This window comes from Physeter macrocephalus, chromosome 20 (assembly GCF_002837175.3).
Source record: "Physeter macrocephalus isolate SW-GA chromosome 20, ASM283717v5, whole genome shotgun sequence".
NCBI classification, from domain to species: Eukaryota; Metazoa; Chordata; class Mammalia; order Artiodactyla; family Physeteridae; genus Physeter; species Physeter macrocephalus.
In genome coordinates, this window is record NC_041233.1 from 5604328 (window position 1) to 5621702 (window position 17375).

Sequence of the window (17375 nt, forward strand, 5' to 3'; positions counted from 1 at the left end):
CGGCATTTGGCTGTGAAAGCCGGTGCGGCTCGATCGCAGGAGCCTCACAGGACGCGGGGGAAGGAAGAGACTCCGCTCGGGGACGGCGCATGCAAGCTCCCTCACGTGACAACTGCATGACTGCACAGCCGCCTGAGCCCGACCTACCTGCGGGTCTTGGAGGGTCTCCTCAGGAGGTAGCGGGCGTCTGCGACTCTCTCTGGGGTCATAAATGCTGCTGGCAGACATTTGGGGTCCTTGGTCCCGGAGACCTGGTCCCACTCAAAAGCCTGCAGGTTCCAGCGCCGGGGCGCCTCAGGCCAAACCACCCACAGGGCGGGCAACCCAGCGCCACCCATGAGCAGACAGGCCGCCTCGACTGAAGCCCAGGGCCGCCTCCACACACGCCACTAGGCCTAGACCCAGCCCCGCCCCTTCCGGGCACCGGCAGGAAGAGCGCACAAACCTCTAGAGCAGCCTCGGCCACCGGGTACAGACGGTAGCGGCCGGGAAACTACTAAGTCTGCAAACACAGCTCACAACCTGTACTGGGACACACAGGACATCTCCCACAGAGAGCCACTTCTCCCAGGTCGAGAAACGTAACTAAGCTACTACGTATGGGTTGACAGAGGCTGATGCAAAGACAGCACACGCAGACCCGGAAGCCAGAGGCATGACGGACCATGAGGGTGCCAGCGACTCCGAGAATCAGGAGAAACGAAAGCAAGGCCTGTAATTTTCACAGATGTGGAACTGGTGAATTTATACAGATATGGTGAATTTCGATATAAATTTAGTAGTAAAGTGGAGATAGCCAATCTACTGGAAAGAGCTCAAGTAATGACTGTAAAGATGATACAAGAACTCAGGAAAAGAATGGATGCACAGCGTGAGAAGTTCCAAGAAGTTTTTAGCAGTTAGAAAACATAAAGACCAACCAAGTAAGAGTTGAAGAATTTAAGCACAAATTGTGGAACCGAAACAATAGATCTCTGCCCAAGGAGGCATGCCAATGTGCACTAACATTTCCATTTCCAAAGACCTAAGTGTGCTGCAACATTAGCACACGGGAACAACCAAGCTATTATCACTCTACTTAAATCTTGGGTTGAGCACCATTCGGCCAGCATCCCCACCGCCGGGTTCCATCACTGTGTAAAACTTTAGATAGTAAGCAGTGTTCAGCAATTACTTGTCTAGACGGAAAAAACTTTTTTGGTATTGGTTGTTGTTTTTAACACAACATAGCTAGCTTTCAAAAGTGGTACCTAATTTTAAAGCACCAAAGCTGTCACTCAAATAAGATGCACTTGGCATAATCAGCTCTAAAGTAAGGATTATCACTACCTTCAGTAAGCATTAACGCTGATTATTTCTCAGAAAGCCAAGTGATACCCAGCTTGGGCTGCACTACAGTTCACAAGGGCACAGAGTCTTCATGCCCTCCTAAAATAAACCTAAGTTGACCCCTCACACTCCTCCAGCCAGTCCGTAAGTTTTCCTGGGTCCATTCTTCTCTTGCCAAGCTGTCTGCCCCTTGCTCTTTCCCCACCTACAATCCCTCTGACTGCCCCAAGTCCATCCCCCGTCTGGGAAGATGCTGAACAGAAGAGTGTTTCCTGGCTGCACGGTCAATTACTGACCAATCACCACTATACTATTTTGGATTTGGGATCCTACTAGGAAAATGAACCTACCAACACAGGTTTGAACTGGTCACCCCACTCCACCTCACCCCCCAAAAAGCATGCAGGCTTGTCACTGAAAAAAGCACACTGTTTATGGTTCAGGATCACAAACCTGGAAGGTTCCTGAGGAAGAGTCCTTTAATGTGAAAGGGACCTAGTGTGATGCTATTTTACAGATGAGAATACTGGAGTTGAGATGTCATGTGGACTTGCCCAAGGCTGGCAGCTATCCAGAGGGAGAAACTAGAACCACACTCCAAACTCTTCCCACTACATCCCAACCACCACAAAACCCTGCAGTTAACGTTTTTAAGAAAAACAAAATAAAATGTCTAATACACAGAAAAGGTCTCTCTACATTCAGACAGAATAAAGGCAACCGGTACAACGAGAAATGCTCAACAAACACCACTAAGTACCAAGGATCTTTATTCTCAGGTCTGATACTGAATCTGTGGCTGCAGATAATGTCACTATTTTGAGAATAAAAGGTCCCATTATCTTCATTCTTTGCAAGTCTTCAGCCACAAAGTTATACCTTATTCCCATAACAAGATAAGTGAATCAGGCTGGAAGGGAATTCAGGAGGTACACGACGATAATAGCAAAGGGGAACACACACTTTTACAAGCATATTGTCCCAGTTACCTTGAAGGTTAAAGTTCAGATTAATTTACAAAAGTAGTGACACAACCATGATTTCAGTGAAAATCAACACAAGTTATACCTTAAAAAAAAATCAATTCAGATATACTAAGTCAGGCAAGCATGCAAAATTCAGAGTATTAAAAAATTCAAGGGCTGGTTGCCCAAACAGATATATCCCTCAGAAAAAGGGATTTGAAAATGCTGAACAGAACCAAAGGAATTAGAAGCTGAATCAGCAGACCAATTCCCTCATTTTATAAATGCGGGCAGACATTAACTGGTGAAACTTACTCAGCTAGATTAAGGGTGTACACAGATCTAATTCCTGGTGCTATTCGCAACTACACATATCTAAAATACAAGGAGATAAATATCCGGAACACATTAGGCCCACTGATTTAATCAACGGTGGGAGTGAAGTTATTATAGCACAGCAGCACATTAGATATATTTAAGAGATTAAATGGAAAGAATCTCTTAAAGATTTTAATGCTCAGTTTTAATACACAATCAAGTTTCCATCCAATCATCTGATGTACAGCGAACTGTACTAGCTTAAAAGAAAAAAGTGCATTCTTCAGTTTTCTTCTATACTTTTTTTGGCCTATCTTTCAAAACTGAGCACTGGGTATTTTTAATGTAAGTAATGTGATGTTATATATGTACATTCTAATTGCACATTTTAGGAATACACAAAATCCATATTTCGGTAACTGATAGTGTATTTATATAAAATGAAAACCTATCAAAATACACTTTTCACTGAGAAAAATAGATAAAACAGACAAATGGATCTACACAAAGTAAAAATTAACTTTGGTAGATTTCAGTGTAGGACAGTCCATAGCAAGCTTATTTGCCCTTACTCCCCCAGAGCTGATCATCTTCCAAGTTAAGATTTTTAAAATATTTTTAAATTGATATTATTAAGTTGACATTTATTTCTCATTCCACATCATCTTCAGCCAAGCTCTGAGCACTTACAATTCTCTGAAAGAGAAAAGAATTTTTAATTTTTAGAAGTATGATAAGCATTTAATCAGGATTCTAAATTCAACATAAAATGCTTTGTATCAAATCTCTGAATCAAATCTTGCTAAGGTTTACCCATACTGAGATATCAACATTTAACACTTCATACGTTGTTTTTATCTGCGAAAATAATGATCATTGTCAGTCCCATCTCAAAATTCAAGTCAACAAAGGAACCATAACATTATATCGTGTTATGTGTTAGTCAATTTTGTAACTAAAACCAAAAAGAATTTAAGATCTCTTTTCACTCCCACAGGAACAAATACCAATTAGTGCTATACTGATCATTCTAACCTCCAAACATTTCCCTTTTCTGCCTGTAAATGGTCACAGTCATTATACAAAGACATCATCCTCAGGTCAATTTTCCAAAAGCACTATGCTATGCTGCCTTTCAAAAGACAGATAATCTTAGAGGATTCTGACAACTGACTGGGAACCACATTAGCCTAAAATAAAAAAGATTGAAACTCCTTGATTTTCCAACTCTTTCCCTTAAATCCTTTTTTTAACATCTTTATTGGAGTATGACTGCTTTACAATGTTGTGTTAGTTTCTGCTGTATAACAAAGTGAATCAGCTATACGTATACATATATCCCCATATCCCCTCCCTCTTGCGTCTCCCTCCCACCCCTCTAGGTGGTCGCAAAGCACAGAGCTGATCTCCCTGTGCTATGCGGCTGCTTCCCACTAAGCTATCTGTTTTACATTTGGTAGTGTATATATGTCAATGCTACTCTCTCACTTCGTTCCAGCTTACCCTTCCCCTTCCCGTGTCAAGTCCATTCTCTACGTCTGTGTCTTTATTCCTGTCCTGCCCCTAGGTTCATCAAAACCATTTCTTTTTTTTTTAAGATTCCATATCTTTGTGTTAGTATACGGTATTTGGTTTTCTCTTTCTGACTTACTACACTCTGTATGACAGACTCTAGGTCCATTCCATTATATCTTTAGGACCCTTTTCTTTTCAGTCCCTTTCCAATCTAGATGAGTAAAGATGAGTTTAAAGAATTGTAAAGATGAATTTAAAGAATTAACCAGTCATTTTACTAATGTTTAATTATATCAACAATGAAAATTCATTTAATAGACATGATATTCCAAAAAGTAGATTCATTCGAGCTCCTTGAGAAGGATTTAAAATGAGTGGAATGCTTTTTAATTAACTCCTAAGTTATGCTTAATCTCTTATTTAAATGGGATGTAGTCGAATAGCTCCAAACTTGAAGCCCACCTCAGAAGCAGCAGAGACACTGGGGCCTTCAGACAAGTTAGGTCAGAGGGAACCCAGAGCCCATTATGACCTGATTTCCAAGCTATGCCACCTTGGCTCCTCTAGCCTCTGCCAGGCCCCTTAATTGCATGCGTGGTTTCACACAAGAGGCAGAAAGCTAGGTTCAGAAAGTAGCTGGGAGTGGCCTGAATTTGATGATTTGAATACTAAGGCCTGAGATTTAACACTAAAGACATATTTCCTAATTGACCTCTTGGGCACAATCACTAGATTTTATGCCCCCTCATTTGGATGCTTTTCTCTTAGGGAAGAAAATGTCAAGCACTGACATCTCCTGTACTATTTTCATTACATGAAGGAGAGTTTCATGATGTCATCATGTTCACTAGGCTCCTTTTTAAAATGCCAATGTCCCTAAACATTTAACTCTCAGATTCTACTCACTTATTTCATAACATTTCAAATCTTTACCTGACTAATTGTTGGGAGCTTAGTCAGAAGCATCTGGAACACTGGTGGTGGAAGAGTTTGCTGCAACACTTGCAGTAACTGCTGTGGCTGTCCACACACAGCAATTGCATTTGTCAGATGGTCCACACCCTTCTCATATTCACCTGGAAGATTTACATAAACATAACATGAGACTGGAAAAGCCTTTACCTTTGTCCAAAATTCAACCCTAACGTCTTCACTGTATCTCCAAGTGAAAATGACCAAAAACATTGTTCAAGTAAAACCTAGAAAATATAGTACACTCGTATAACTGATTAAGAAGCCATTAACAAGAATGAGTCAGGTTATATGTACTGATATTGAAGGGACTCCAACACACATACAAAGGGGGGAAAATAAGGTACAGAAATGTCCAAGTTTAAAAAAAAAAGAAATGTCCAAGTTTACTACTATTTATATACCAAAAATACATAAGAAATTGCTAACAATGAAACAATATTTTCTGTGAGAAAAGAGAACTGGAAAATTGGGGGACTGAGGTAGACAGGCCCAATTTCACTTTAAACTAATCCCTTATACTATATGAATATCACCACATGTAAGTAGACACCCTAAAGGCCTTTAATCTCTTCTGAATCTAGTCATCACTGGCAGTCATCCTCTCTGCGGATCCAACAGCAAACAATGCCAAACAATCCTGGATGCACTTATCCATTTATAGGACCTCAATCGCAGTCAACTTGTCATCCTGAGCTTCCTTCACAGGTGATGTTGCTACAACTTTTGCTGACCTGATAGCCAGATATCAAGTGGTATGTTTTATAATACCAACGGCACTGAAAGCATCATATAATCCTTTTATGACACAGTAGAGGAAGAACAAACCAAGTGTTACAGGATGGAAGTCGCCATGAAACACTGCTGTGCTGAGCAGAATGCTCTCCCTTTCCCCAGGGCCTAGGCCCTCCCTCCCTCTCAGGGAATTCAAGGTGCAGCCTGAAGGACACGTGAAAATGTTTCCCTGATTGGTAGCTAACTCATTTTCTGTTGTAGACTTTTTCATTGGTTCTCCTATTCACTGATTTTTAATCTTAGTTTGTTAGCAATTTAATGTAGGGACTGTGCCATTTGTAACTCTTTCCGTGAAACTGAACAAATTCTGATTATGTCAAGAAATTATTTCCTGAGCTTCCGGGTTGGTGAATACATCAAAGTACTAGGAGGGTGGCACCTCCAGAGAAGGCATGAAAGTTCCCCACCCCCTAACCCTATGCATCTGTTCTATCTGGCTGCTCCTGAGTAGTATCATCTATAATAAACCAAAAAAATAAAAATTAAATTAAACTTTAAAAAAACCCACAAATATAATAAACCAGTAAACAAAGTTTTCCAACCCCTGAGTAAGAATGTGACCAAATAAGGGACTGAAGACTGGTAAATGAGAAGGAACTGCCTGCTACCTAGCATTTTCACTAGAAGTATTCAAACTGAAGAAAGCATTAACTCTACAAAGAAGCATTAAAAGTGGAAAATATAAGACTTAGGTCTTCCACCTAGGACGGGACTTCCATTGGGGACACAATGGCTCCACTGACTTGGAAATTAAGATGCCACATGGCCACTGAATCCTCAAGCCACTGAACTTACAACCACCAGACGGGATCATACTGTTCTCTGAGGATATGAATTCCGATTATTAAACAGAAATAGAGTGGCTATACCAGAGTGGTATGTGTAGAACACAGGGGATCCTCTGAGACACCTCCTGGAACTTCTAAACACACTGGAAACCACTCATGAACAACCACAGCAATTCAGCGCAAGTGAACAAACCGTTTCCTCTCTGCCCTTGCAGCTTCGATCCCATTCACATATCCTGAGATGAGATCTTGCTCAGCTAATCGAGTATGCTTATGGAAGACCCCTGGACGAAGGAGGCCTTGCCAAGCAATGACGCTCCCTGCCTAAGCTGCTTATGCTTTCTCATGGCTTACTTTACCCAAATTCTAACCACCTGAGTCTTCTACCTCGGGCTGGGTTGGTAGATTCCACCAGAAGAAAAGGCAGCTTGGCAGCTGAGTTAAGTACCCCTCTGGGTGTGCTGGGCTGAAACGGGAATAACATACGCCTGAGAAAAAGAACAACTCTTCCCTATCCTTCCGTGACACCCTCCCATCCCCCCACCACCATGAGTTAACTTTTCTTTTCCATCTGGATCTAAAGGCTCAAGACAAATAGACAGATGCCCACAGTACATGGATCGCCAATATAACTCAAACATACACTCTATCCTTAGACACATATCATTATACATGCTTATTTTTCTTTTCAGATATTAAAGTAATATAATCATAGCCTCTCAAATGATCCTTATGAGGATTTAAGTGCTTTACCTTGCCCTATGATTAAACTTCATATTTTTCTTATATTGTGAAAATAGTCAATTATTTCTTAGCAAGACATTTCCATTTTAATTTATAAATATTAGCAGCTTACTATACCAATCAAATAAAAAACAATTACTGCCTCCCTGACCTCCTTCAAGAATTATTTCTTATGAAATGGGAGACATGATAAAAAGTAATGATATCACCATCGTAAACCTTTAATCTCTCCCCATTAAAAAAAAGGGGGGAAAAAAAAGACCCCACAAATGACCTGCATCATGTAGTTCAATACTATCTAAATCTATTATAACAGTGAGAATAAGAAAAACAAGTTGACACTAGATACTACTTTTATTAATGACAGCAACTACTTCAAAGCTACTTTGAGATAAAAGCTAATTTGACAGTAAAAATATTTATAAATACTTCTGATCAGGTAAATTAACCTTCAACTTTCTCTGGGACTTATATTAGCCATTCCTTCCTATAAGTACTAGAAAAGACCTGAAGATTAGATGAAGGAGTTGAGGGAATTATACTCCCAGATATTCTTTCAGTCACTATTTATATATTACACTATGACTGTATTCTCTAAAGTACTTAAAAGCAACCTCATTTGTAAAGATTACTTATTGTCCTCATATTATTAAACGTCTCGTATTATTAAATGCCTAAAAACTTGTCTTGAAATATTTACAGTATCTTTTTAAAAAATAGCCACACTACATTACAAAAGCCCCTCATCACCATAAGTTTATATTAGTGTGAAGGATTTTATCTTGTTTCCTAGTCTTTTAAGGAATATTAATTACCTTGAGCTAGTAACTCTTCACCAAGCTGTATTTCTTCAAGGAAGAATTTCTGAACGGCTTCAGCATCTTTAAGGTCAGGTAACTGTTTAGAAATAGAATATTTAGCAACTGATACCAAAATTAATCCAGGGATATAAACAATACAAAAAATCACGCCACTAAAAAAACCTGAAGAGCTCATTATGAAAACTGACAAAAAAAAGAAATTCACTCTTCAACAACACTCGCAAGGATTAGAGGTTAGTATCTACATTCAAATAAATGCAAGAAAAAATAGTTTTTGATCAAACTGGTATTTGTTCTTAGAAAACTGTGAATCAAACCTAAAGTAAAAAGTAAAGAGTACAAATATCTTTACCATAAAATATGCACTTTACAATTTACACTATTTTTTGATGGCCATTATCATAGATTTTTATTTAACTATAATCTATTTGTTCTCTTCATCCAACACTGTCTTGTATAGATTTTACATGCATCTATAAGATTAGCTATTTTTAAACAGCAATAGAACATACCATTGAGGAATATATGACTGCATAATAATGATCTATCTGTTGGGCATTTGAGCTGCTTCTAATTTTTTTGCTATTACAAACAAACGGCCTTATGTAAATAATTTTGCATTTCTGTGTTTTTGTTTTATAGTTTGTTACATATTACCAGATTGAATGATTAATGATTATGGTATGGTGATTACAGCCACCAGCTATATGCATTATCTTTTTAAAAAATGTAAAACATTTTTAAAATGTTTTATTTAAAACATTTTAAAAGTCCCTTTTTATTTAAAAACCTAGACTTCTATTAACGGAAGTTTTTAGTTCTTATTATTATATACGCTCTTATTACCAACATAGGTGAAAACATTTAAATTTCTAAAAGTGGAGGCATCTTTCATTGACTACCCCAGCATACGGCAAGAATATGATTATACCTGAATCTAAAAACACACACTGATGCACATGGCTATACAGGCATATCTCATTTTATTGTGCTTCACTTCATTACACTTCTCATATACTGTGCTGTTCCCTGTGTCAAGCAAGTCTATTGGTGCCATTTTCCCAACAGCATTATTTTTTAATTAAGGTATGTACAGTTATTTTAGACACGATGCTACGCACACTTAATACAGTATAATGTAAACACAACTTTTATATGCACCGGGAAACCAAAAAAAAAAAAAAAAATTCATGTGACTCACTTTACTGACGAAGTCCCTTTACTACAGTGGTCTGGAACCAAACCTGCAGTATCTCTAAGGCATGCCTGTAATACATTCATTTTCCTATATCCTTAGAAAGATAAGGCTACTGAAAACATAATGAAGATATTACGTATTTCAGAAAGGTAGTTTGGAAATAATGGGAAAACAAAGTGGTCGCCTCCAAGTTTCACCTCACTATTATCACATCCAGTCAGTCAGCTGTGTTAAATTACTCAAATGTAACATTTATTAATTTTTTCATTGCTTCAACTTGCTTTAAAAAGAACCACTACTAATCCAGTAGGTCCAAGTGCCAGGCACCCGGACAATGGAACTAATTTCAATTAAAAAAAAAAAAAAAGCTCTATGCACAATGATTAACATTTACTTTCTTAATTTACTTACACATGTCACACATTTTTTTATAAAGCAGATAAACCTATGTAGTCATTAAAAATAATCATGAACACAGGATCTATGAAAAGAAAAAAATGAATAAGAAGATTTATGCCTACATTTACATGTTACAAGGTAAAAATCTGACAGGTGGTGGGATTCTGGACCAGTGAGTGTGAATAATCTTATGTAATTTTCAAAATGAATAACGTGGCTCTTTTAAAGCAAGTTTGTACGAAGGAAAATTAAATTAATAATAAATGTGTTATTTTATTATTTTGGAGCAGCTAAGTGAGAAAGTTTGAACTTTTTAGTATAAATGTCTTCTGGGGCCTATCATCTTACCACCCCTTAAATATTGCTCGCAAAGTAAGTTATGAGCTATGATGGCGGACAAAGGGAAAATAAGGAAGGACTGGAAAATCTGCAGTTGAACAGAGTTATTAATAAGTACTCTTAAAAGCAACAAATTATATTTTAAAACAAAATCAATGTCTGATACCAATCAGCATTCTCAAAATACACATTTGAAGTAGACTGTAAAATAATTGTTTCTCTAAAAGAGATTATTACCTTGGAAAGTCCAGCTCTCTCCTTGGCAAGCTTCTGTTTCTTTCTTCCTGCAAGAAAGGTAATATTTTCATTTCATCATTATTAAAATGGGAATCAAAGGAAGTCTAAATGCTGTGGCAGTCATTCATTCTACTTGCAAAACATGCCTGACTCAAGCTCTCTTCTTGTGATTTGTCAGGGTCATAAAAATAGTTCTGGTCAATGAGCTATACACAATAGGACATTTCTGGGCAGGAGCGCTTTCCTTCCCTCTCAGGCACCTGGATGAGCAGTTTACAAGATGGAGACAGTTCCAGCCGCTGGGTCTCTTGAGTAATTATCATAAGCAAAGCAAGCCTCTCCTCCCACCTTCAACCTACACAGGACATGAAACACGAACAAGACTCAAGCCGCTGTTGTTTCGGAGCTTTATTGCTGAAATATAACAGACTCTGTCTTCACTGACTTGAAAACTACCTGGCATTCTTAAATAGGGAAAAAAAAAAACCAACAAAACCCCCAGCATTTGACAGTTTTCTTTAAAAATAAAAAAAAAAAGCACAGTTTTTAGGCATTTGGCAAAAATAAGAGGGAAGAAGGGTAGCACTCAGAAATGATTCTTAATTCAACTATGGCCAGCTAGTTAAGAAAAAAAAACCCTCTGCCTAAAGTAAGTTGTTTTGGTTTTTTTGTTTATTTTTTGATATGAAATAGCAATACTACAAATCTTAGAAGTAAGTGATGTTGTTTAAATCTGTCAGTCAACCCTTAAAACCAAATCAGTAATAGGACACTAACAGTATTTTAAGTTGTTTAATCGTACACCATGTGAAACAGAGTTGGCACAAGGAAGCTCGGGCCTCCTTTACACCCCAGATCTCCCACTGACGAGCAGTGTGACCTTGGGCAAGTTAGTTAACCGGTGTCTCTCCTTCTCTGTAATGTAACAACTGGTTTATGAACAATACCTGCTTCATAGAGTTGATATGAGGATTAAATGAGTTAATGTATTTTTAAACAGTGCCTGGTTGGTATCGTGAGATATAAGCATTCAGTGTATTGAGACGGTGCAAATGTCCTCTTAAAGCCTTAAAGCATTCTATAAATCCAAATTTCAATACATGACTAAAGAGGCAGTGACCTGTTTGCCTAAGTGCAGACAGATGGTTAATTTACTACAGTCAGGGAACCTTTTCTTATCTACACTTACAAACTAGGTTTAACCACACCAGTGTCTCTGGCCAACTCTAGCCCCCAGATTACATAAAGTGCTACAACTCTAAGGCTTAAAAACTGTCTTAGCACTTTTAACAAAAAAATATAGGTTAAAGCTATCTTACATATTATTTTGAAAGACTGCCTGTTTTCCCCACCAGCTACCTTTGCTAGGTGTTCATCACTGGGCAACTGTGGGGAAACAATGCATAACATATTCTACCCCCAATTTGCTTAACTAAGGGTTTCGTTCAGCCCTCTTTAGGCAGAAAATAATGACTGAAAACCAGACTATATTAACTAATTACTAAGTATCACAGTACAGCCTAGTGCTGGGAGGGTACTACAACTAGAAGAGAAAGACTTCACAGAGGAATTGGACATTGAACACTTGGATGTTAAGGTTAAGCACCTGTTTCAGATGTTACATGCCAGACACTATTCTAAATGTTATTAATTAGTTTATTTTATCCTCATAGTAACCCTATTATCATCGCCATGTTATAGCACCTCAGAAGTAAACCTGGAAAATTTGTGGAATAAACAGAGAAATACAATATGCTAAGTCAGAATTATGGAAAATGACAAAAATGATAATGAAACAGTAGAAGGAAACTTAGTTTCCAATCTTCTAGGTTTTTTTTTAATGGAGTGGAGAAGAACGCATGATTGTTGTTGAATGTTTGATAGTTACCAAATTTTAAGATCGCTTAGTTGCTTTAAATTTATAGCTGTTAAGATTAAAATTGTGGTTTAATTTATAAGACAATTAACTTATTACATTAACTTATTTTCAAGGACAATATCAAATAGGATCTCTGTGACAAAAGGACACAGAACACACTGAAAAACCAAGGAGTTACACATTCAATCAGCAAATCGACTCAATATTTGCTAGAAATCAGTCCAAAGTGCTACTGTGTAAACCTAACAAGTTAAAACAGACTAAAAAAAAACACATAAAATATGAACTTACAAAAAGCCCCAAATCTAAATCATTCTTAAAGCATTCATTTAAATGAGAAGATTACTCAATATATCTTAAAATGATGAATCATTTTACACAGCGCTGTATAATGAAAAACGTCTGTAGTTAGCACTATAATTTGTAGATTTTTATTTATTAGTGATTATTTAGATATAAATTATGCTGTAGGAGTTGTGGTAATCTGCTCTTACTAATGGAAGGTTTAAAAAAAACTGAATAAATTACAATCCCAGATCTAACCTCAAACCTATTTTAAACATCTTAAGTCTGTTTTCCTTAATAATAATAAAAAAACAAACAAACACTGATTTGAAAAACGCTGCCCTTTTATTATAGATGTAAATATTCTATTAGGAATTAGTGTACAAAAACACGAAATTAAACTAAACTGAAATCAATTTCGCTCCACAAATACAAAACGCCATCAAGTTCTTAAAATCGGTCAACCATACAGACTTTAAACAGACTGCAGAATTACTCTGAATAAGGTTTACTTGGTAAAGAAAATATCAAATAATTATAATCATAAACAATCTTTAGCGTTCATCCATTACCATGTGCCAGGGGTACTGTACTAAACGCTACATTATACTATTTTACAATAGATATAAACTAAAGGTTGAAATCCGTTGCCCAAGGGTTATTCAGCTACTAATTCAAGCCTGACCACTTAAGGCATCAGGATACTGCTGAAACTAGAAAAAATATTTATGGATTGAGGATGATGGAAAAGAAATTCTGAAAATAACAGATTTCTCAATTTGTCCAAAACGATAGTTTCATGATTTCTTCAACCAAAAATTCATTTTCTCAAGGTTTAACAATAGGATTGTAGTGTTTCCAAAGGAAAAAAAGGTTAATCCATTCTTTACAGAGCTCTGCATCCACACCATCACCCCCCAGCTATTTTTGAAACTACAAGAAAATTATCTAAATTCCAACAGTTACACTTACAGCCAGCATTTACAGGGCCTTCTCCATGTCAGGAATGGTGGTAGGCACCTCAAACATTTTAATCTTCACAAAACCAACTAGAGGCATTACCTGATTTTCCAAGCTAAGAAAATTAAGACTCAGGCCAAGATTATGCTGCTAATCTGTGACTAATCTGGGCCAGGAAACTCAGTGTCTGAATCCAAAACAGCACTATTTCCATTACTCCACCTAACCATAAATAAATTATCTTCATATCCCTTTCTTCCTGAGACATAAGAGAGCTAGAATCAGATATCATATTGTAGATGGTATAAGAGCACTTTTTCCAGTAAGGTAGTCACTAGCCACGTGTGACTATAGAACACGTGAAATGCCTTATTTTAGCTTAATTAAGCAGTAAATCATTAAATAGGATAATCACTTTTTCGTACTTCCTGGGCTTTAATAACTTACATATAAATTCTAATTTTAGGAACTGTTTTGACTGAGCAACCTAGTAAGTTACAAAAGTTATTTTTTAATGCAACAAATTTGCCCTTCTATTGCTGCAAACGAGCATACCTCCGAAATTCAAAGATCACAAAGGTTTTGGTGACACGATTCCCCTCTTGTAAATCTCTCTTAAAAGATGTCGCAGGTATGAAATAAGACTGAGCCACAGGAGAAGCAAAGCCCTTTGGACTCCCCTGCAATCTCTATAGCATTCACTCATATCTTGGAAGCCTTTAGAACGAAGCTACCAAGAGGGTTTAAGAATGCAACCGTATCGTTTGAGAACGATACCGAGCTGGATTTGCTCGGTATCGGTCTCAAGCACAAATTTGGTCTCAAGCACAAAACCGTAAAATACAAAAAAACTCCGCAACTTTCGAGCTAGAAATAGAGGTTTAGAAAGATCAACAACAAAAAGGACCACAACCCCCGCCCTAAATCATAGTACAAACGAATATGCATCTACACGCCGAAAGTGTTTGGGGAAAACAAAATGGGAAAGCTCGCTCCTCCAAAATGGAGGGACTCGTGCGGGGCACAAGGGCCGGGAGGCAGCCCTGGGAGCGCGCGGCCAGCGCCATCACCTTTCTCTGGCTTGTTCGCTCGCCGCCCCAGACCCGGCAGCACCACGAGGCCACCAAGCACGCGGCGGCCCGGCGAGGGGCAGGAAGGGATGGGGACGCCGGGGTGGGGTGGGGAGGCATCAGGCCCAGGGGACAGGGGACCCACTCACGTTCCCGCAGCCTGTTTTTGAAGTTGGGGTCACTCCGTCTCTTGCGGTCGAAGTAAATGCAGTACCCGATGAAAAGGGCCCCGCACACGCCGGCGGCGATGGCGCTGTTCCGGCCCACCATCTTCTCTCCAACGAGGAGTGGGGGCGGCGGCGGCGGGGCCCGCTAAGGAACCGTTGGCTCAGAACTCTCGGCGCGGACTGCACCGCTCAGTCCCGACGCCCGCCGCGAGGGACGCGGAAAGACGGAGATGCGTCACTTCCGGCCCCTGTGGCCGAGGTCCTCGGGGATGTCCGCGGCAGTGCCTGAGCGGAGGCTCCCGCGCTGCTTCTGCGCCTGCGCAGGGGCTTGGGCGCCGCCGCCGACGCTGTTCGCTTAGGAGTCGGGATTTTGCCGGAGGCCGCGCACTACCTTAAGAGCCGCTGAGCTTGATGTAAGCAGGGCGGCACGTGGCGGTTGTGCGCACACTCCAAAGCGTGTGTAGCTGACCTCCCTACTTGTGTCAAAGAAGGAAGGTCGCTGATCACAAATGCTTCATCTTTTTATAGAATGCAGGTAACCCGTGACTCTTGTTTGAATTTAATGGAATTTGCTTTTCAAGTTCAGTCACAATCCGTTGTGCCCCAAGAACCATAATCATACGATTAGTAGCTGGCTGGTCAGAAGAGTGAAACCATACGATTTCAAATGATGTTACAGTATAGCCTCAGGAGTGGAAGAAAATTAAATGGAGCGATTCCTGGAAAAGTGTAACGGGTAAGAGATTGAAGGAAAAAAATAGAAAACGTTGAGTTGTCAAGTTGTCATAGCCACTGAAAACATTATGTATGTAGTTTAAATTTAAAGAGGCAGAGGCGGGATCCTCTTAAAACCTTGGAGTGATAGGCATGTGTTATTCATAGTGGATCCTGACAGTTTAGGCTAAGGAGATGGTTCCTGATGGGGTCTGGCCAGACCTGAAGAACCAGGGTTGTGATTTAGAGGGTTGGGACTTTGATCCAGGTTCAGTCAGCCCTATTTCTGGGGATAAGAGGGAAAGGAGGCTGGAGATCAACTTCATGGAGTTCAACTTCATGACCTACACAGTGAAGCCCCAATAAAAGCTCTGGACACAGAAGCATGTAAGCTTCCCAGGTTGGCACTACTCTGTGTAGTTACACGTCACTGTGCCGTGTACTAGGAGGGGGACGTTTCGGTCTCCACAGGGAGGGAACAGAAGCTCTGAATTTGGGACTCTCCCAGACCTCACCCTGTGCCCCTCGTCTTTCCCTTTGGCTGGTTGTTTTTTGTTTTTTGCCCCACGGGACTTGTAGGATCTCAGTTCTCCGACCGGGGATGGGACCCAGGCCCTTGGCAGTGAACGCACCGAGTCTTAACCACTGGACCGCCAAGAAAGTCCCTGCCTAGGTTTTTTGGTTTTTTGTTTCTATTTTTGGCTGTATTGGGTCTTCATTGCTGTGCGCGGGCTTCTCACTGCGGTGGCTTCCCTTGTTGGGGAGCATGGGCTCTAGGCGTGCGGGCTTCAGTAGCTGTGGCACAGCGGGCTCAGTAGTTGTGGCGCACGGGCTTAGTTGCTCCGCGGCATGTGGGAATCTTCCCGGACCAGGGCTCGAACCGTGTCCCCTGCATTGGCAGGCGGATTCTTAACCACTGCGCCACCCGGGAAGCCCCCTGGCTGGTTTTGATTTATATCCTTTTGCTATAATGTACGTATAGCATGTTCTTGAGTTCTGAGTCCTTGCAGTGAGTTATTGAACCTGAGAGGGTAGTAGGAACCTCCAAATTAGTAGCTGGCTGGTCAGAAGAGTGGCCTGGAGACACCACCCCTCCCCCACATGTGCGACTGGTGCATGAGGGCAGTCTTGTAGGGGACTGTCCACTTAACCTATTTAGTTTGGCTCAACTCTGGGATAGTTGGTGTCATTAGTTATTGCAAGGGTACCTATGGAAACATTTACCTGGAGCTCCTAGCCTAGTCCAAAAGCCTAGGAAAGCCCTTCTGCCTGGACCTGAGACCCTATAAAAGACTGGAAATTAGATCAAGGTACATGTGCATTGCCAGGACTGCGGTGGAGTGTGAAGGGGCATATGCACCAAAGCAAAGCAAATGACCTAGGTCAGAGGATTGCACACAACAGGAAAAAAAAGCTTTTCCTTATATCCTGCACACATACAGATTCTTCCTATCCCAAAAAGTGCACCTCAACTGATACAGGTATGTCCTGAGCCTCAGGGGTGTTGGGACAGAAGACTCACAAGGCCACACAGATGACATGAGGCCTCTTGGAAATTTGAGACTGTGTCTATTAGATTATGACTCTGAACAAAGAACATGCTGTTCTTCTGTATCCCTGTGTTGTACAGAGTAAATGCCATGTAAATGTGAGGTCACTGCTATGAGTCCAATAAACCAGGCAACACATTTATACAAAGCACAGTTAGTGCAACACCTGTGCCTTTGAGTCTCTCAACCACCCTACAGTTTGTTTGTTTTTTTTTTTTTTTTGCGGTACGCGGGCCTCTCATTGTCGTGGCCTCTCCCGTTGCGGAGCGCAGGCTCCGGACGCGCAGGCTCAGCGGCCATGGCTCACGGGCCCAGCCGCTCCGCGGCACG

The 17375-nt window shown here is 40.1% G+C and overlaps 1 protein-coding gene, 1 long non-coding RNA gene and 1 other non-coding gene across 3 annotated transcripts; all 3 read right to left on the reverse strand.

Annotated features, from left to right (window-relative positions):
* Window positions 1-2445: 2445 nt before the first annotated feature.
* Window positions 2446-15016, reverse strand: TOMM20 (translocase of outer mitochondrial membrane 20). Its single transcript, XM_007129762.4, has 5 exons — window positions 14764-15016; window positions 10421-10467; window positions 8242-8323; window positions 5061-5203; window positions 2446-3308 (listed from the first exon to the last, which is right to left on the reverse strand). The coding sequence occupies exons 1-5, from the start codon at window positions 14882-14884 to the stop codon at window positions 3264-3266; spliced, it is 438 nt and encodes a 145-aa protein (XP_007129824.1). The 5' UTR covers window positions 14885-15016; the 3' UTR covers window positions 2446-3263.
* On the reverse strand, window positions 10566-14753 carry LOC114484498 (uncharacterized). Its single transcript, XR_003677481.2, has 2 exons — window positions 14100-14753; window positions 10566-10775 (listed from the first exon to the last, which is right to left on the reverse strand). It is a non-coding gene; the product is annotated as an uncharacterized lncRNA (long non-coding RNA).
* LOC112062133 (small nucleolar RNA SNORA14) lies at window positions 14165-14299 on the reverse strand. Its single transcript, XR_002890571.1, has one exon. It is a non-coding gene; the product is annotated as a small nucleolar RNA SNORA14 (small nucleolar RNA).
* Window positions 15017-17375: the final 2359 nt, after the last annotated feature.

Bases quoted from the DNA above. Each gene is read 5' to 3' on its own strand.
- TOMM20 (XM_007129762.4), bottom strand. From the start codon at position 14,884: ATGGTGGGCCGGAACAGCGCCATCGCCGCCGGCGTGTGCGGGGCCCTT. The intron at 5,204-8,241 runs GTAATTAATATT...TAAATCTTCCAG, and splicing joins TGAAGAGTTACTAGCTCAAG to GTGAATATGAGAAGGGTGTG. The intron at 3,309-5,060 runs GTAAAGATTTGA...TTTCTCTTTCAG, and splicing joins AGCTCCCAACAATTAGTCAG to AGAATTGTAAGTGCTCAGAG.